General features: G+C 65.5%; 2 protein-coding genes across 2 annotated transcripts; both read left to right on the plus strand.

The window, feature by feature from the left end:
- The first annotated feature begins 1,565 nt into the window (after positions 1 to 1,565).
- On the plus strand, positions 1,566 to 9,334 carry SLC25A41 (solute carrier family 25 member 41). Its single transcript, XM_056109555.1, has 7 exons — positions 1,566 to 1,760; positions 2,510 to 2,665; positions 3,903 to 4,055; positions 4,240 to 4,347; positions 7,323 to 7,490; positions 7,570 to 7,717; positions 9,103 to 9,334. The coding sequence occupies exons 1-7, from the start codon at positions 1,566 to 1,568 to the stop codon at positions 9,285 to 9,287; spliced, it is 1,113 nt and encodes a 370-aa protein (XP_055965530.1). The 3' UTR covers positions 9,288 to 9,334.
- Positions 9,335 to 11,599: 2,265 nt separating this feature from the next.
- On the plus strand, positions 11,600 to 18,779 carry KHSRP (KH-type splicing regulatory protein). The gene is made up of 19 exons (XM_056109539.1): positions 11,600 to 11,902; positions 13,207 to 13,303; positions 13,610 to 13,648; positions 13,914 to 13,953; positions 14,701 to 14,750; positions 14,935 to 15,006; positions 15,302 to 15,359; positions 15,566 to 15,740; positions 15,835 to 15,933; positions 16,123 to 16,221; positions 16,309 to 16,411; positions 16,530 to 16,630; positions 16,712 to 16,856; positions 16,954 to 17,114; positions 17,205 to 17,314; positions 17,545 to 17,633; positions 17,724 to 17,924; positions 18,007 to 18,084; positions 18,160 to 18,779. Exons 1-19 carry the CDS (start codon positions 11,615 to 11,617, stop codon positions 18,435 to 18,437), a joined length of 2,283 nt encoding a protein of 760 aa, XP_055965514.1. The 5' UTR covers positions 11,600 to 11,614; the 3' UTR covers positions 18,438 to 18,779.
- Positions 18,780 to 19,478: the final 699 nt, after the last annotated feature.

Genomic DNA, 19,478 nt, shown 5'->3' on the forward strand with positions numbered 1-19,478 from the left:
CACAGAGGTTACTCCTGGCTCGTGCACTCAGGAATCACCCCTGGCGGTGCTCAGGGGACCATATGGGATGCTGGGAATCGAACCCGGGTCGGCCGCGTGCAAGGCAAACGCCCTCCCCGCTGTGCTAACGCTCCAGCCCCCTCCTCGTCATTCCTATCCATTTTCCTATCTTCTGGGGGGGTCTACGCTAGTGGTGCTTGGGCTCAGTACTCCTCAGTAAGTACTTCAGGCTCTGCACTCAGAGATCAATCCTAGCTGGGCTCAGAGGACCACATGGGATGCCGGGGATGGAACCCAGGTCAGCTTTGTGCAAGGTCAGCGACCTCCCCGCTGTCCTGTCACTTGGGCCCCCTCACCCCACTTTCTCCTTCCTCTCTCTTCTCTCTCCCCTCGCTCCTCTCTCCCTCCCTCCCTCCCTCCATCTTTCTTCAGTCCTCTTTTCTTGGCTTCTCCCTGTCTCTCCCTCCATCGGAGCCCCCTCCCAAGCCCTCCCCCCATCCTTTCTCCTTCACAACCAACCTCCTGTCCCCATGACAACGAAACTCTGCAATTTGGTCCCTGTTGTGTTCAAACAAATGACCACACACGCTTTTTTTTTGCTTTTTTTGCTTTTGTTTTTTTGGGTCACACCCAGCAATGCTCAGGGGTTCCTCCTGGCTCTGCACTCAGGAATTACTCCTGACAGTGCTCAGGGGACCCTATGGGATGCTGGGAATCGAACCCGGGTCGGCCGCGTGCAAGGCAAACGCCCTCCACGCTGTACTATGGCTCTACCCCTACCACACACACTTGGTGGAGCCACAGATCATAGGTCTTGGAGACACACAAAGAGCTGGCATGCAGCTATGTGTGTGAGAGGCCCGGGGTCATTCCTGTCACCCCACGAATCCCCCCAACCCCCAACACCGAGCACAAAGCTGGGGAGTCAAAGCCCCCAGCCCACAACCAGAAACCGAAATAGAGACAGAGAGATTAAACGGGTGTAAACGCACTTGTCTTGGGTGTGGCAACCCTGGCATTGCATAAGGAGCTCCCGAGCCCTAGAGAGGAGTGATCGGTGAGCACAGAGGCAGGAGGAAGCCCTGAGCACCACCAGGTGTGGCTTCCTTAGAGTTGAAAAAAATAAAATAGGGACCAGAGCGATAATACAGCGGGTCGGGCGTTTGCTTTGCACGCGGCTGACCCGGGTTCAATCCCCGGCATCCCATAGGGTCCCCTGAGCACTGCCAGGAGTGATCCCTGAGTGCAGAGCCAGGAGTCAGCCCCGAGCTTCCTGGGTGTGAACCCAGACACAAAAAAGGAGTGAGAGGGCTGGAGCAACAGCACAGCAGGTAGGGCATTTGTCTTGCTCGCGGCCGACCCGGGTTCGATTCCCGGCATCCCATGTGGTCCCCTGAGCACCGCCGGGAGTGATTCCTGAGTGCAAAGCCAGGGACTCACCCCTTGCCCAGCGAGGTCACAAGTATCTCTGTGATGTCACCATCCCCAAAGCCCCCTCCCCAGCTCCCCGGGCAGCCTGGTCTGGTCAAAGGACACAAGCCGATGTGTCCTGGCCCTCGGCAGCTATGGGGACCCCACCTGAGCAGGCTGGGGAGCGGGGCTCCGACGGCCGGGCCCTCTCGGTGCCAATTGAGGCTTCGTTGGACCCCGCACCCGCGCTACCCGCAGCGTCCTCCCGGAACCCAGGCTGCACCCACGTGTACAGCTACGTGTTTGGACACGTGAGTGGAAACGAGTTACGACACGTCCCCACCCAGCAGGTGAGTCGGGAGCCCCGTGGGAATCTGTCCCCTACCACAACGCCACCCCCAAAGCCCGGCCAGGTCTCATGGAGCAAAAGCAGCGTAGGCGGGAGGAGGGCGCTGGCCTTGCATGCAGCTGATGTGGGTTCGATCCCCGGCACCCCACAGACTGCCAGGAGGGACCCCTGAGCGCAGAGTCAGCCAGGTGTGATGCAAAAGCCAAAACAAAACAAAACAAAAAAGGCAGAGCAAAAAAGAAAGAAAGAAAAAGAAAAGAAAGCTAACCTCAAGGTCTTAGAATATAAACAGGCCGAGCCAGAACGTGCCCAGGACAGAATAGAATAAAACAGTTTAGAGTCGGGACCAGGGAGATGGGGCTGCCAAGGACTGACCCTGGGTCAGTGGCGTAAAAGGCTAGCGTCCTTCCCGCTGTCCTATCACTCTGGTCCCTCGATAGACTTGGGCTGGAACGATAGCACAGCGGGGAGGGCGTTTGCCTGGCATGCAGCCGACCCGGGTTCGATTCCCAGCATCCCATAGGGTCCCCCCGAGCACCACCAGGAGTAGTTCCTGAGTACCGAGTCAGGAGGAACCCCTGGGCATCGCCGGGTGTGACCCAAAAAGAAAAAAAAAACTTTAAAACTGGAACCACTCATGAGGAGTTTGTTGAATTGGACCCCTCCCCTTCCATCACCCCAACCTTGAATTCCGCGGCTGGTGGGGGGCCGGGGGGGGGGTTGCCAGGCTTCTCCCCGCGTGCCCTGCAGGTGCTGGACACGGGAGAGCAGCTCATGGTGCCTGTGGACGTCCTGCAAGTGGACAATGCGGGCGCCCTCTGGAAGTTTCTGCTCTCGGGGGCCATGGCCGGGGCAGTGTCCCGCACGGGAACGGCCCCCCTGGACCGTGCCAAAGTGTACATGCAGGTATGAGGGGCGGGAGTGGGGGGGTTCGTGGCGACAGCCCCGTTCTGTGGGTCGGGGGGGGAGGTAGAGGTGAGGCCACGCGAGGGAAGGGTGCTGGGAGCACGGGGGCCGTTTGTTTTGGTTTGGGGGCCACTCCTGGCGATGCTCAGGGCTGACTCCTGGCTCAGCACTCAGGGACCCCTCCTGGCGGGCTCGGGGGGACCCTATGGGGTGGGGCAAGCACCCTGCCTGCTGTCCCATCGGTCCGGCCCAGGGCTGCTTGGGGGGAAGGGGAGCTTGGGGCTGGGCGAAGAATAGGGGCAGGGCTTAACTCGCCAAGTACAGGCGGAGAAGGACTCAAAACAGGGATGTCAGGACCGCAGAGATAGTGCAAGACTGCTGACTTCAGAGGCAGTTGACCCAGGTTTGGCCCCCGGCACCATCGCAGGGGGTCCCTCCCAACCCCTCCAGAGGGATCCTTGAGCACTGATCCAGGAGTCCATCCTGAGCACTGCCTGTTGGGTCCCAAAGCCCTCAAGTAAATTTTTTTTTTTTGCTTTTTTGGGTCACACCCGGCGATGCACAGGGGTTACTCCTGGCTCTGCATTCAGGAATTACCCCTGGCAGTGCTCAGGGGACCCTATGGGATGCTGGGAATCGAACCCGGGTCGGCCGTGTGCAAGGCAAACGCCCTCCCCGCTGTGCTATTGCTCCAGCCCCCTCAAGTAAAATTTTTGTTTGTTTTTTGGGCTACGCCCGGCGATGCTCAGGGCTTACTCCTGGCTCCACACTCGGGAATCACTCCTGGTGGTACCCGGGAGACCCTGTGGGATGCCAGGGATCGAACCTGGGTCGGCCGCATGCCAGGCAAATGCCCTACCCGCTGTGCTATCGCTCCAGCCCCAACAGTCTTATATTTTAATAATTTTATTTATTTGTTTTTGCTTCCTGGGTCACACCCGGCGATGCACAGGGGTTCCTCCTGGCTCTGCACTCAGGAGTTACTCCTGGCGGTGCTCAGGGGACCCTATGGGATGCTGGGAATCGAACTTGGGTCGGCCGCGTGCAAGGCAAACGCCCTCCCCGCTGTGCTATCGCTCCAGCCCCTAAATAAAGACACCTGAAAAAGAAGCCAGGGAACTCAAATTTGGGGGTGCGGCAGCGGAGGTGCACGAAGTTGGGGAGAGGGAGGGGTTGAGCTCCAGGCGGGCAGGGGGTGGAGACGGGGTGGCCCAGGCCCCCCTCGGCCCTCCCCCAGGTCTACGCCTCCAGGACGAACCTCACCAGCGTGCTGGGTGGGCTCCGGAGCTTGGTGCACGAGGGGGGCGTCCTCTCCCTCTGGCGGGGCAACGGTATCAACGTGCTCAAGATCGCGCCCGAGTACGCCATCAAGTTCTCTGTCTTCGAGCAGGTCGGGGAGACGCCTCCCACCCCAGACCCCCGTCCCCAACCCCCAACTCGGGCTCCTTCTCCCTCCGAGACACGTGCAGGGGGCGGGGGGGGGTGGGCGCCCCGGGGGATCCTAGGACCCGAGGGGGCTCAGGGAGGGAGTGCGAGTGGACAGTGCTCACTCCTTGTCTCCTGTCTGGTCCCAGTGTAAGAATTACTTCTGCGGAGTGCACGGGTCCCCGCCCTTCCAGGAGCGCCTCCTGGCGGGCTCCCTGGCGGTGGCGACCTCCCAGACGCTCATCAACCCCATGGAGGTAGGCGAGCCTCCGCCTTTTGGCTGGCCGCTCCCTGCTCCTCTCCCCCTCATCCCTCCCCTTCCCCGTCCTCCTTCCTCTTCCCCTTCCTCCGCCCTTTTCACCCCTCCCTAATGCTCCTCCCTCCTCTCCCATCTTCTCCTCTCCCTCCTCCCCAGTGCTCCTCCCTCCTTCCCCATCTTCTCCTCTCCCTCCTCCCCAGTGCTCCCCCCTCCTCCCCATCTTCTCCTCTCCCTCCTCCCCAGTGCTCCCCCCTCCTCCCCATCTTCTCCTCTCCCTCCTCCCCAGTACTCCTCCCTCCTCTCCCATCTTCTCCTCTCCCTCCTCCCCAGTACTCCTCCCTCCTCTCCCATCTTCTCCTCACCCTCCTCACTAATGCTCCTCCCTCCTTTCCCACCTCCTCCTGCTCCCCCTCCTCCCTAATGCTCCCTCCTCTCCCACCTCTTCTCCTCTCCCTCCTCCCCAGTGCTCCCCCTCCTCCCCATCTTCTCCTCTCCCTCCTCCCCAGTGCTCCTCCCTCCTTCCCCATCTTCTCCTCTCCCTCCTCCCCAGTGCTCCCTCTCCTCCCCATCTTCTCCTCTCCCTCCTCCCCAGTGCTCCTCCCTCCTTCCCCATCTTCTCCTCTCCCTCCTCCCCAGTGCTCCCCCTCCTCCCCATCTTCTCCTCTCCCTCCTCCCCAGTGCTCCTCCCTCCTTCCCCACCTTCTCCTCTCCCTCCTCCCCAGTGCTCCTCCCTCCTCCCCATCTTCTCCTCTCCCTCCTCCTTAATGCTCCTCCCTCCTCTCCCACCTCTTCTCCCTCCTCCCTAATGCTCCTCCCTCCTTTCCCACCTCCTCCTGCTCCCCCTCCTCCCTAATGCTCCCTCCTCTCCCACCTCCTCTCCCTCCTCCCTCCTGATGCTCCTCCTTCCTCTCCACCCTCCTTCCTTTCCTTCACCCTCCTCCCCCCCTCCACCTTCTTACTCTCTCCTCTTCCTTCCTTCTGGGAGATCAGGGGGCAACGGCTCCAAGGGCCCGGGAGCACATGCCTGTCCACCACTAGGCTCCAAGTTCGAGTCCCCCTACTCTCTGCAGGCCTGCAGAGTCCAGTGACCCACCGGTGCTCCCCCGCCCAGACTTTGTTTTTAAGTTGGAGGGAACCGCACCCGCGGGTGCTCAAGGGTCCCTGTGGGGGGCTGGGGATTGAACCCTGATCTGCAGCCAGCAAGGGGGGGGGGCTTGCGCCCTCCACCCTGTGCCATGCCTCGGCCGCTCACAGAGTCTTCACTGTTACACCTGGAGGCCAACACTGACACATTATTGTTACTTTGTGTGGTTCTGTGGCCCAAGGCTTGCTCAGGTTCCTAGTATCTATATTTAAAAAAAAAATGTTCGGCGTCACAGCCCCCCCCAAGGCTCTGCCGGGCCAGGGATGGAGCTGGAGCCCCTTGTAGGCAAAGCAGAGCCCGCAGCCCCCCACGGCTCCTGCCCCTTCCTGCGCCCATGCCTGGCGCCCTTCCAGTGTCTCCTCTTTCTTGATTTGCAGCAAACAAGTGGGCCAGGCTCCAGCTGCAACGTCGGGGCCTTCCCAGGGGAGGGGGGTCAGTGGAGAGGGACGAGGGCCAGGCTGGCAGGCGGAGGCTGGGCAGTGGGCACGCGGGCACAGGCACAGAGCCTGGGACCCGGCAGTAGATGCACACGCACACACACACACAGGTACACACAGGTCCAGACACATACGCACGCCCACACACACACGCACACACACACACACACATGCACACACACACAGGTCCAGACACACACATGCACACACACACATGCACACACACACACAGGTCCAGACACACACACAAGCACACACATGCACACACACATGCACACACACACAGGTCCAGACACACACACAAGCATACACATGCACACACACACATGCACACACACACAGGTCCAGACACACACACACGCACACACATGCGCACACACACACATGCACACATACACACATGCACACACAAGTACACAGGTCCAGACACACACACAAGCACACACATGCACACACACACATGCACACACACACATGTACACACACATGCACACACACAGGTCCAGACATGCACACAAGCACACACATGCACACACACACGTGCACACACAAGCACACAGGTCCAGACACACACACAAGCACACACATGCACACACACACAGGTCCAGACACACACACAAGCACACACATGCACGCCCACACAGACATGCACACAAGCACACAGACACACACACACGCGCCCACACACACATGCACACACACAGGTCCAGACACACACGCACACACATGCGCACACACACACATGCACACACAAGCACACAGACACACACACACATGCACACACACACAGGTCCAGACACACACACAAGCACACACATGCATGCCCACACACACATGCACACACAAGCACACAGACACGCACGTGCACACACACACAGGTCCAGACACACACACAAGCACACACATGCACGCACACACACACATGCACACATACAGGTCCAGACACGCACACACACACACATGCACAAGCACACAGACACGCACATACGCGCACACACACACATGCGCACACACACACATGCGCACACACACACAGGTCCAGACACATCCACAGGCACACGTACACAAACACACACACACACACACAAGCCCCAGCAGGGCCTGAGCACTCCCAGGGCCCCGTCTGCGTGGTCTGGGCTGGGGTACCAGGCTCCCCCTTAGTCTCGATGCTTCCTGAGCTGCCCTGGGGCATTTCCAAACCTGAGTGTCTTCAGCTGATTGTTTTTGGTCCTTCGGGGGCCACCCGAGGGTGCTCGGGGGGGATGAGGAGGGTGAGGGGTGACTCCTGGAGGGGCCTCTTCTGCAGACTCTGGCGTCTTCGCTGCCGGAGACGGTGGTGGCTCTGGGGGCGCTCGACTCCCACATGCGGCCTCCACCCCCCAACCCCCCCAGGTGCTGAAGACCAGGCTGACCCTTCGCAGGACGGGCCAGTACGCAGGGCTGCTGGACTGTGCCCGGCAGATCCTGAAGCACGAGGGCACGCGGGCCCTGTACCGCGGTTACCTGCCCAATATGCTGGGCATCATCCCCTACGCCTGCACGGATCTGGCCGTCTACGAGGTGAGGGTTCCACACGCGACGGGGACAGGTGCCCCGGGGCCCTGCGCGAGCTGCCCACCCACGTCCCTTCTCTGGACAGATGCTCCGGACTTTGTGGCTGAAATGGGGCAGGGACATGGAGGACCCGAGCGGCCTGGTCAGTCTGTCCTCGGTGACCTTGTCCACGACGTGCGGCCAGATGGCCAGTTATCCGCTGACCCTGGTGCGCACCCGGATGCAGGCTCAAGGTTAGTTCTGCCACCCCTGGAACCCCACCCTGGCTCCGGCGCTCAGGGCCCAGTCCTGGGGGTGCTGGGGAAACCCTGTGGGGTGCCAGGGATGGAACCCTGGCTGGCCACGTGCAAGACCAGTGCCCTCCCCGCTGTATAGCCCTGGCCCGAATGGACCGATTTTCTTTTTTTTTTTTAAGTTATTTATTTGGCTTTTTTGGGGGTCACACCCAGCAATGCTCAGAGGTTACTTCTGGCTCTGCACTCAGGAATCACTCCCGGTGGTGCTCAGGGGACCGTACGGAATGCCGGGGATGGAACCCGGGTTGGCCGTGTGCAAGACAAATGCTGTCCCCGCTGTACTATCGCTCTGGTCCCTGATTTTCCCTTTTATTCATTTGTTTCTTTATTTATTTTGCTTTTTGGGTCACACCCGGCAATGCACAGGCGTTATTCCTGGCTCTGCACTCAGGAATCACTCCTGGTGGTGCTCGGGGGACCATATGGGATGCGGGGAATCGAACTCAGGTCGGCCAAGTCCAAGGCAAGCGCCCTCCCCGCTGTGCTATCGCTCCAGCCCCTGATTTTCCCTTTTAAAGTCACCTGAGCTTTAAGGTTGGGGCTGGGGAGAGCAGGCAAGTTGAGTTGCTGTTTGTATGTTTTGCACGCGGGGTTCGAATCTCCTACCCCACAGTATGTGGTCCCCCCCACCCCCCAAAAAAATCCCATGGGGCTGGAGAGATAGGTACAGGGGATAGGAAGTTTCCCTTGCACATGATCAATCTAGGTTCGATCCCCAGCATTCCACCGGGTCCCACGAGCACCCCCAGGGGTAGTTCCTGACCACCACCTGGTTGGCCCCCCCAAAAAATTGAAAAAAAAAAGCCCCAATTCAGGGCTGGAGTGATAGCACAGCGGGGAGGGCGTTTGCCTTGCATGCGGCCGACCCGGGTTCGATCCCCAGCATCCCATAGGGTCCCCCGAGCACCGCCAGGAGTAACTCCTGAGTGCATGAACCAGGAGTGACCCCTGTGCATCGCCGGGTGTGACCCAAAAAGCAAAAAAAGAAAAAAAAGTGCAGGGGCTGGAGAGATAGCACAGCGGGGAGGGCGTTTGCCTTGCACGCGGCCGACCCGGGTTCGATCCCCAGCATCCCATAGGGTCCCCTGAGCACTGCCAGGGGTAATTCCAGGAGTAACCCCTGAGCATCGCCGGGTGTGACCCAAAAAGCAAAAAAAAATCCCCCAATTGATAGTCCTTTCCCATGCACCCCCCGCCCCCAGCCCCTGCCTTCACCCTCACCCCCACCCCCCACCCCATTCTGCTCCTTCCACTCCAATCCGCCTCCCCTGCCAGATCTTGCCCCGGGACGGAATCACCCGGGGCTGCTTCTGTCTCCGCAGACACTCTGGAAGGCTCGAACCCTACCATGCGGGGTGTCTTCCAGCGGATCCTGGCCCAGCAGGGGTGGCCGGGCCTGTACCGAGGCATGACCCCCACCTTACTGAAGGTCCTGCCAGCTGGTGGCATCAGCTGCGTGGTATATGAAGCAATGAAGAAGACCCTGGCCGTCCAGGCAGGGCGCTAAGTGACATCCGCGGAGCGGGCCCGGACCGGCCAGAGCCCGTATCCCGTGGACCCCCAAAGAACCCTCCAGGTTCTGGCCCCCCACCCGGGGGAGCGTTGCGGGGCGGCTGTCGTCAGGAGATGCCAGCTGGGGGGGTCTGCTTTTGGAGGATTCCTGCGGCCCCCGCTGGGTTTAGACTCATTCGGCTTGTCCTGGTGCCAAGGGCCAAGGGGTGATGGAGAATATGGACAAGAATAAAGAGATTTCCCCAGCCAACGCCTGACATAACTGGGTCCAGGACATGCACTGGGTGGAGGGCCACACCTGGAGGTGGGGGGGTTACCCAGGCTGGACTCCCGGTTCTGTCCCCAGCCATCACTCCTGGTAGGGCTGGGTGGGTGGGAAGTGGATCTTGGGTGGGTCACCTGGAAGGCGTGTCCCCCTCCTGAAATTCCTTAGCCAGGTCTGGGTACCCTGAGCTCTCCTTGATCCCAAATGGGAACTGGAATGCAGGGTGGTGCCTCTGTCCGAGAGAGAAACTGAGGGACCAAGGTTTGGGGAGAAGGTCCCAGGAGAATACCACCAAAGGAGGGAGTTTGATCCCCGGTCCCCCACAGGGTCCCCCGAGCACCGCCAGGAGCGATCCCTGAGCACAGAGCTGAGGAGTCAGGCCTCAGCACCGCCGGGTGCGGCCCCCAAAGCAAACAAAAAGAAAACCAGGGTTCCCTTGATCCCTAAGGCAGGGGAGCTGGTTTCACGGGTCCGGGGAGAGAAGCGGAGTGTATGCGTATGTGTGTGTATGTGTGTGTCTCTAGATTTTTGGACGGAGGCAAAAAACATTCCTAAGGCATTCCTGGGTTTGCTCTGTGTGTGTGTGTGTCTCTAGATTTTTTGCATTTTTTTTTTTTTGCTTTTTGGGTCACACCCGGCGATGCTCAGGGGTTCCTCCTGGTTCCTCCTGGCTCTGCACTCAGGAATTACCCCTGGCGGTGCTTAGGGGACCATATGGGATGCTGGGAATCGAACCCGGGTCGGCCACGTGCAAGGCGCGTGTACGTGTGTGTCTAGATTTTTGAACGGAGGTAAAAAAAAAAAATTCCTGAAGCACTCCTGAGTTTGCTGTGTGTGTCTCTAGATTTTTGCTTTTTTTTTTTTTTCTTTTTGGGTCACACCCAGCAATGCACAGGGATTACTGCTGGCTCATGCACTCCTGGCGGTGCTCCGGGGACCCTATGGGATGCTGGGAATCGAACCCGGGTCGGCCGCGTGCACAGCAAACGCCCTCCCTGCTGTACTCTCTCTGCAGCCGGAGTCTCTAGATTTTTGAACGGAGGCAAAAAAAGCCTTCCCGAGGCGCTCCTGGGTTTGCTCCCGGGCCATTTCCCGCGCCCCGGAAACCCTTCGCCCTCCAAGGCCTCAAGCAGGACACGTGCTCGGGCGCCGGAGTCAGGCTCCGGGATCACCCCCAGGCCTCAAGCCCGAGACCCGGGCAGCCCGTCGCCGGGGCCCACGTCGCCCGCCAATCACTCCGGCGTCAGCGAATCCGCGCTCGCCGACGGGCGCTCGGCCCCGCCCCAATGCAGTCGCGCCGCCCATTGGCTCCCCCCAAAGCCGGCACCGTCCCTCCGCCACTGCCGTTGGCCGGACGCCGTGTCAGTCACCTGACGCCTCCCCCCATTGGCCGAGGACCAGGACTTGAAAGGGATGCTGGTTAACCGGGGGGGGGGGGGGGGAAGCACGCCAGGCCCGCCCCCGGAGCGCGCCGGCGCATAGGCGGAAGGCGCCGCCAATCTCCGCAAGCCCCGCCCCCGGCGCGTCCCCATTGGCTCGGGCGCCCCGAGGCTCGCACCCGCGGGCGCCCAGCCCGTTCAAAAGGGGGCGCCTGGGTCAGCCCCCGTCCCCGCCCTCGCACTTCGCGAGTCCTCCTCCGTCCGGCTGCCGAGGCCGCCCCGTTCATCCCGGGCCTCCGCTCCGCCCGGGGGCGCCGCCCGCGTCTCCGCCCCGCCGGCCGGCCGCGCCGCCATTGCCTCCGCGAGCTGTCGTTCTCGCGCCGCCTCCCGCCCCCGCCCTCCGCGGGCGGCCCCGATTGGCCGCCCGGCGCAGGCGCGCGCCATTGGCTGCGCCGCGGCGCCGGCCGCGCGCCATTGGCCGCGCCGCGGCGCCGGCCGCGCCCCATTGGCCCCGCGCCGCCGTCCGTCACGCCCCGGCGGGAGGGGGCGGGCCGGCGCGCCGCTGGCTCTCCCAGGGTGCCCCGCGGCCGTGTGGAGCGAGCGAGGCCTTGTTCCCGCGTTGAGCCGCCGCCGCCGCCTCCGCCTCAGCCTCCGCGCCAGGCCCGGCCCCGCCGCGCCATGTCCGACTACAGCACGGGAGGACCCCCGCCCGGGCCGCCGCCGCCCGCCGGCGGGGGCGGCGGCGCCGGGGGCGCCGGGGGGGGCGGCCCGCCGCCAGGCCCGCCGGGCGCGGGGGACCGGGGCGGCGGCGGCCCGGGTGGCGGCGGCCCCGGGGGCGGCGGCCCGGGCGGCGGCGGCGGCGGCGGCCCCGGGGGCTCGTCCGGGGGCCCCTCGCAGCCGCCCGGCGGGGGCGGCCCGGGCATCCGCAAAGACGCCTTCGCCGACGCCGTGCAGCGGGCGCGCCAGGTGAGGAGGCCGCGGGCGCGCGCACGGGCGGGCGGGGGCGCGCGCGGGTGGGGTCACGTGCGCGCGCGCGCGCGGGGTCGCGGGCCGGGGTCACGTGGGGGCCGCGCGGCGCGGGGGGGGGGGCGGGGGGGCGGCCCCGCGCGCGCGCGCGTGCGGGCAGCTCGGGCTGGTGGAGGGCGCGGGGGGTGGAAGGGGGCGTGCGCGCTGGGGGACCCCCCGCTGGACATCTCGGCTCTGCTGCTGCTGCTGCCTCCACCTCCCCAGTTTGCAGGCCACGGGGCGGGTTGGCGGGTTTGGGGGGGTGGTCGTGAGCCCTTGCCCGGGTGCGGGGCGTGCAGGGAGACACGAGTCGCCCGTGCCAAGGAAGGACCAAAAAGTGAACGCGGGGGTCGGGGGGGGGGGGGGGGTCCCAGTGGGTGACGGCCGGGGCAGCACTTGGGTGAAAGGGGGACCCCCCCTCCCCAGATCTTTCCTTTATTTTTTTTCTTTCTGCACTTCCGGTGACTTTCTGGGGGGCGTCTGGTGGTGTGTGTCCACCCCCTGCCCACCTCCACTCCGGGCGTGTTTTGGTAAAAGAGACCCCCGAGTTTGCAGGCTTGGGGACAGCCTGGAAGGGAAAAGTGCCCGGTGCTGCGGGTGGGGTGATGAGCGCTGCCCTCCCCCCCCCCCCGGGACCCCCCACCCTGGGGGTCTTGGCCACCCACTCAGGGTGCCCGGTAGGCGGAAGCCCCCTCCGCCCATGGATGCGTCACCTCTCCAGCTGCTCTGACCCAGGGGTGCTGCTGGCTGGCTGGCTGGCTGGGGGGGGTGGGTGAGTGCCACTGTGGGTCGGTCTGGGAGGCCCCGGTGGGAAACTCCGGTTGCTCACCTGTTGCGGAAGCAAGACCCAAGTGGCCAACAGCACGGGGGGTGCTCATGTTCCTAGAGCAGCCTTGGTGTTGGCCGGAGGGCTTCACGGCCCCCCCCCCCCAGTTTTGCACGTCCCCAGGGCGAGGCGGGGTTGGATCCCCCATACCCGGATTCCGGGGGTCGGGTAGCTTGACAAGCCGTTTCCAGTGCACCCCGCGGGTGGACAGACCCAAGGACCCCACCTGCACACAGCACCGGCCCCCACAGCCCCCCAGACCCTGTCAAGCGGACCTCTGGAAGTCCCGGGCTTGCTCTGGAATTGGGGGGGTGGGGGCTGCCCTCTGCAGGCAGGCACCCACCTTCCAGCCCTGGTATATTCCTGGCAACGGCTCTGAGCGCGTTCGTGGCTGGGGACTTCGGCGTGGTCACTCACTCTGTGCTCCCGACCTTCCCAGATCGCAGCCAAGATCGGAGGGGACGCCGCCACGTCCGTGAACAACAGCACCCCGGATTTCAGTTTCGGGGGGCAAAAGAGGCAGTTAGAAGACGGAGGTAACGTGGCGGGGGGTGGGGGTGGTTGGTTGGTTGGTTATGGGGGCGCTGTTACTGTTTGGCGGGGCTTTGCCGTGTTGGGTCCTTCTCGTGGGGTCAGGTGACGGACACCGAGTCTCGGCCCTGTGCCCCCTTCTGCCCACACATCCCACGTCCGTTACCCATAGTAGCTGAAGAGGCATTATGGGTATTTGGAATTGGGGGTCTGGCCCGTTCCCCTCCAGACCCCTGCAAGGCCACCAGTCGGCCCCCCTCGTGAAAGCCTCGTTCCCGGGCCCGGCCTGACCTGTTCTCTCTCCCCCACAGATCAGCCCGAGAGCAAGAAGCTGGCGTCCCAGGGAGACCGTAAGTCCGCCGCGGGGAGCGGCTGCCGGGGCCGGGAGGGGGGCAGCTCCCGCCTTCCCCGGCCTCCTCAGGCACCGGGCCCTGAGCAGACAGCACCCCTCCTCTGGAGCCCCCGGGACCCCGGGCGTCGGGCAGAAATGGGGCGCGTGCTGCCGGGCAGAGACTCAAGCCCTGGCTTTGGGGGGGTCAGGGGAGCCCCGGGGGGCTGCACAGGGGCCCCAGAAAGGAGCCTGACCCCCCTTTCCTTTGGCTTTCCTCTTCCCAGCCCTCAGCTCTCAGCTCGGACCCATCCATCCTCCTCCCAGGTAAGCTGAGGTTTGCGCCCTTACCTCCCCGTGGGGGCCGGGGTGGGGGCTGTAGCTGGGGCTGCCCTGTCGGGCTTACATGCCCATCCAGTCGGGGGAACTGAGGCAGCTGCACTGCCTCCCCCTTCCCTGGGGGGGGGCGGTTGCCAGGGCCCAGGTGGACCCTGGGACGGGCGCTCAGGCTTGGCCAAGTGACCTCCCAGAGGCAGGCTGGACCCTGGGTGTCCTCCCGCAGCTGCACTGCAGTGGCCGCCCTGGGAGGTGGGAGCCCCTGGGATCCGCTTTAGACAGATACTCACCCCCACCGCCCAGGCCCGGGTGAACCTGGCACAGAAAGCATCTTGCTGGGGCCGGACCGATAGCACAGCGGGCAGGGCGTTTGCCTTGCACGCGGCTGACCTGGGTTCCATCCCCGGCATCCCATATGGTCCCCGAGCACCGCCAGGAGTGATTCCTGAGTGCAAGAGCCAGGAGGAACCCCTGTGCATTGCTGGGCGTGACCCAAAAAGCAAAAAAAGAAAAAAAATCTTGCTTCCTTCCTCCCCGTTTTTAACGGGCTGAGAGTTCGGGGAGGCCCCACCCGATGGACTGCCGGGGTCGCTTTCCTGCCCACTGAGCCACCAGCTAGGAGACGGCCCGTCCTGGGCTGGGGACAGCATCCCGGGCCAGACCTTTTGGGGGTTGGACTCTTGGCACCTAACCCCGCGCCCCCAGCCCCGCCCTCACTGCCTGCGTCTGTGCCTGCAGGACGTCGGTGACAGAGGAATATCGGGTCCCAGACGGCATGGTGGGACTGAGTGAGTGGGGTCCCTGGCCTTGGGAAGCCCCTTAGCCCCCCTGGGGCGGTGCCAGCCCCGAGGCCTCTTGTGCCCCGTCCTCCCGTCCCCCCCCCCGCAGATCGGGGCTGCGTGTCTGGCGCAGTGGCCGCTGGCCCCCCCGGCCCGGCGCCCGACCCATCTGTCCCCTCCTTTCTTCGCCCAGTCATCGGCCGGGGCGGGGAGCAGATCAACAAGATCCAGCAGGACTCGGGCTGCAAAGTGCAGATTTCTCCAGGTAGGGGTGCTGGGGCGGCTGGGGGGCGCTGGGGAGGGGTGGGAGGTGGCTCTTGGAGGACTGAACCCCTCGCCTCATTCCGGGACGCTCCTGCAGGACTAGGGGGCCCTCTGGGGTACCAGGGGTTGAGCTTGTGCCGGCCGCGCGTCTGGGAGGTGCCCTCCGTGCTGTCCTGTGGCTCTGGCCCCTCACAGGCCTGCAGGGGGTCAGGTCTGGGGCCTCCTGCTGGGGCTTGAGGCTCCCTCTGGCCAGGGTCCCGCAGATCCAGGTCCTGACGCCCCCTCTCCTCTCGCAGACAGCGGCGGCCTTCCCGAGCGCAGTGTGTCCCTCACGGGGGCCCCCGAGTCCGTGCAGTAAGTCCTCGTCCTTCCCACCTCCTTCCACTCTGGGCCTTTGCTTGCCAGGGGGGCTGGCCTGGGCAGTTGCCTCTCGGCTCTAGGAATTGCGGGTGGGGGGGGATTGGGGGACGCTGGAACCCTCTCTTGGTCCTGGGCTCAGCCCCCCGCTCTGCCGAGATCTTGGTCTCCGAGCGTCTCTACCCCGCGTGTGTCCTTCCCAGGAAAGCCAAGATGATGCTGGATGACATTGTGTCTCGGGGCCGCGGGGGCCCCCCGGGACAGTTCCACGACAACGCCAACGGGGGCCAGAACGGCACCGTGCAGGAGATCATGATTCCGGCGGGGAAGGCCGGCCTGGTCATCGGCAAGGGCGGGGAGACCATCAAGCAGCTGCAGGTGTGCGGGTGGCGCCTGCCTGGGCCCCGGGACCCCGAGCCCCTCTGGGGGTGCCCTGCCGGCCCCCTCACCCGCCTCTTCCTCCGGGACGCAGGAGCGGGCCGGTGTGAAGATGATCCTGATTCAGGACGGCTCCCAGAACACGAACGTGGACAAGCCTCTGCGGATCATCGGGGACCCGTACAAAGTGCAGGTGGGCGCGCCCGAGACGGAGTGGGGCGGGTTCTGCCCCCCAAACCCCCCCAGCACGGCCCGGGCGCCCGGGCCGTGACTCTGACCTTCTGGTGACTGGCTGGGAAAGAAGGCGCTGGGGGGGGGGGGGGGGCGGGCGGTGCGGCGTTGGTGGCCGGCGGGCCCCGCGCCTCACGCCCCGTGTCCACAGCAAGCCTGTGAGATGGTGATGGACATTCTCCGGGAGCGTGACCAGGGCGGCTTTGGGGACCGGAACGAGTACGGGTCCCGGATCGGAGGCGGCATTGACGTGAGCGTGGGCCGGGCGGGGTCCGGGGTGGGGGCGGGGCGGGGCGGGGGGGGGCGCCGGCGCCAGCTGACCGCTCTGTCCCCTCAGGTGCCCGTGCCCCGGCATTCGGTGGGGGTGGTCATCGGCCGGAGCGGGGAGATGATCAAGAAGATCCAGAACGACGCGGGCGTGAGAATCCAGTTCAAGCAGGGTGGGAGCCCCCTCCCCTCGCTGGGCCGGCAGGGGTGGAGCGGGGCGGCCCTTGGAGGAGGGTGCCTGGCGCGGGGGGCCCAGGCTCTGGGTCTGACCCCTTTCCCTGCGCCCCGCAGACGACGGAACGGGCCCCGAGAAGATCGCACACATCATGGGGCCCCCGGACCGGTGCGAGCACGCGGCCAGGATCATCAACGACCTGCTGCAGAGCCTCCGGGTAGGGGCCGGGAGCGGGCGGGGGGGCAGGGCCAGGTCGGCTGGGCTGCGGGGGCCTCATTGGCTCGTCCTGCCTTTCCAGAGCGGCCCTCCAGGCCCTCCAGGCGGTCCTGGCATGCCCCCCGGGGGCCGGGGCCGAGGGCGAGGCCAAGGCAACTGGGGGCCCCCCGGCGGGGAGATGACCTTCTCCATCCCCTCCCACAAGTGCGGGCTGGTCATCGGCAGGGGTGAGTAGGGCCGCCCTTGGGTCGCCCCCTTCCTGCCTGTCCTGGTCCTCTCGCCGGCCGCCCCCTCACCGCCTGCCCACCCGCGCGGCCCCCGCAGGCGGTGAGAACGTGAAAGCCATAAACCAGCAGACGGGGGCCTTTGTGGAGATCTCCCGGCAGCTGCCCCCCAACGGGGACCCCAACTTCAAGCTCTTCATCATCCGGGGCTCGCCCCAGCAGATCGACCACGCCAAGCAGCTCATCGAGGAGAAGATCGAGGTACGGCAGGCGCAGGGGACCGCGGCCCAGCCAGCGGGGGCTCCCCGTTCCCCGGTGGTCCTCACGCTCTTCTCCTCGCCCCCTCCCCAGGGTCCGCTCTGCCCTGTTGGACCAGGCCCGGGGGGCCCGGGCCCTGCTGGCCCCATGGGGCCCTTCAACCCTGGGCCCTTCAACCAGGGGCCGCCGGGAGCCCCCCCTCAGTGAGTCCTCCTCATCCCCTGGGGGTTGGGGGGCGGGGGGCGTCCTGACCGGCCTGTTGTTGAGGCCGGCTCCTGGGGGTCATGAGAATGCTGGGGGGCGGGGGGCTGGCTCCACTGCTGATGGGGGTGGGGGGGGTGGCCACTCAGGGCTCTGGCACCCCCAACTGTGGCCGCTGGCCGGGGCCTTGGGGCGGCTCTGCTCAGACCCTCCCCTTCTCTCTATCCTGCAGCGCTGGGGGGCCCCCCCCTCACCAGTACCCACCCCAGGGCTGGGGTAACACCTACCCGCAGTGGCAGCCGCCTGCCCCTCATGACCCGAGTGAGTGGGGCCTCGGGGCGGGCTTGGGGGGGGGGCGGGGGTCCAGCTCCCCCAGGGCGCCCGCTCACGTGCGCCCCCCGCCCCCCGCAGACAAGGCCGCCGCAGCAGCTGCCGACCCCAACGCCGCCTGGGCCGCCTACTACTCGCACTACTACCAGCAGCCCCCCGGCCCCGTGCCCGGCCCCGCGCCCGCGCCCGCGGCCCCCCCGGCCCAGGGCGAGCCCCCGCAGCCCCCGCCCGCCGGCCAGTCAGACTACACGAAGGCCTGGGAAGAGTATTACAAGAAGATCGGTGAGTGGCCGGCGGGGTGGCCGGCGTCGGGCGGGGCGGGGCTGGCGCGGCCGGTCCCGCTGACCCCGTGCCGCGCCCCCAGGCCAGCAGCCCCAGCAGCCCGGAGCGCCCCCGCAGCAGGACTACACCAAGGCCTGGGAGGAGTACTACAAGAAGCAGGGTGAGCGCGCCCGCCGGCGGCCGGGGTGCCCCCGCGCCCCGCGCCCAGCCCCGCTCACTCTCTGCCTCCCCACAGCGCAAGTGGCCACCGGCGGGGGCCCCGGAGCCCCCCCCGGCTCGCAGCCGGACTACAGCGCCGCCTGGGCTGAGTACTACCGGCAGCAGGCGGCCTACTACGGACAGACCCCCGGGCCCGGCGGCCCCCAGCCCCCGCCCACGCCGCAGGGCCAGCAGCAGGCAAGTGGGAACTGCCACCCCCCTCCTCCCCCCTTCTCCTTCCAGCCCCCGGCGACCGTCCATCCTGCCTTAGTGGGCAGCGCCGGCAACCCCTTCCCCTGCGGGGTGTGCCCGTGATGCCCGCCGCCGCCGCCGCGGGAGCACCCTGGAGCCGGGGCAGCGCGCCGGGTGTCAGGTGGACGGAAGAGGCCTCGGGCGCGGCCCGCTCGCTGGACGCTCGTGTCTGTGGACTGACGCGGACGGACGCCGCGAGGGAACTCCTGGACTGGCTGGTGGGCGGTGCCCGGGCCGCCGCTCGCACACTCGGAAGCCGGCCGCGCGGGGAGGAAAAGCGTCTCGTCCGCGCCCCGCCCCCACGTCGTTTTCTCCTGGGTTTTCTTCTTCTGGTTCCCTTTCTTCCGAAGCCCCACCCGTCCCGTGTCCGGGTGACGGGCGCGGGCCGGCCGCTGTGGCCCAGCCTCGGCTCTGGGGAGGCCGCGGGGGCGCGGCGGGGGAGGGGAAGGGCGCCGGGGTGCCGGTCTCCGCACCCCCAGCCCACCCGCCTGCCGCCGTGTCCCGCTGGTCGCTCGCGTCTGTGAAGTGGGCGTGACGGTCGTGCCGCCTTCCAACCTACCTCACAGGGATGTTGTGGGGACACCGTGACTGGCTGTGGGTGCGACGCGCCGGGAGCCGCCCCCAGACCGAGGGCACCCCTCTCCCCTCCAGCCCTGAGCGCTGCTCGCTCGCTCTCTCGCCGGCTCTCCTTCCTGCGGCCCCTGCTTCCTCCTCCTCCTCCTCCTCTTTTCCTCCTCCTCCTCCTCCTCTTCTTCCTTCCTCCTCCGTCTGTCCAGGAGCCAGCCTGCCTCCGCCGAGTCCCGGGGAGCACTTGAGCACTCTGCTGGCGGCCCCCGGCCGGCCGCAGCCCAGGTGACCGACTCCTGTCTCTCCCCTCCTCTCCGCAGGCTCAATGAAACGAATGAATGTGAACTTCTTCATCTGTGAAAATCTTTGATTTTTTTTTTTTAGTTCTGTTTGGGGGCTGGGGGGTTGCCCCCCTCGGTGGTCCCCCCGTGGGTTTGGCGCCACGGCCAGTGCGGGGCCGCGCAGCCCGGGCTCTCGCCTGCTCCTTCTGTGTCTCTCACATGCTTCTTTCTTTCACAATTGGGATCCTTCATGTTG

This window comes from Sorex fumeus, unplaced genomic scaffold, assembly GCF_029834395.1.
Source record: "Sorex fumeus unplaced genomic scaffold, SorFum_2.1 ptg000309l, whole genome shotgun sequence".
NCBI lineage: Eukaryota > Metazoa > Chordata > Mammalia > Eulipotyphla > Soricidae > Sorex > Sorex fumeus.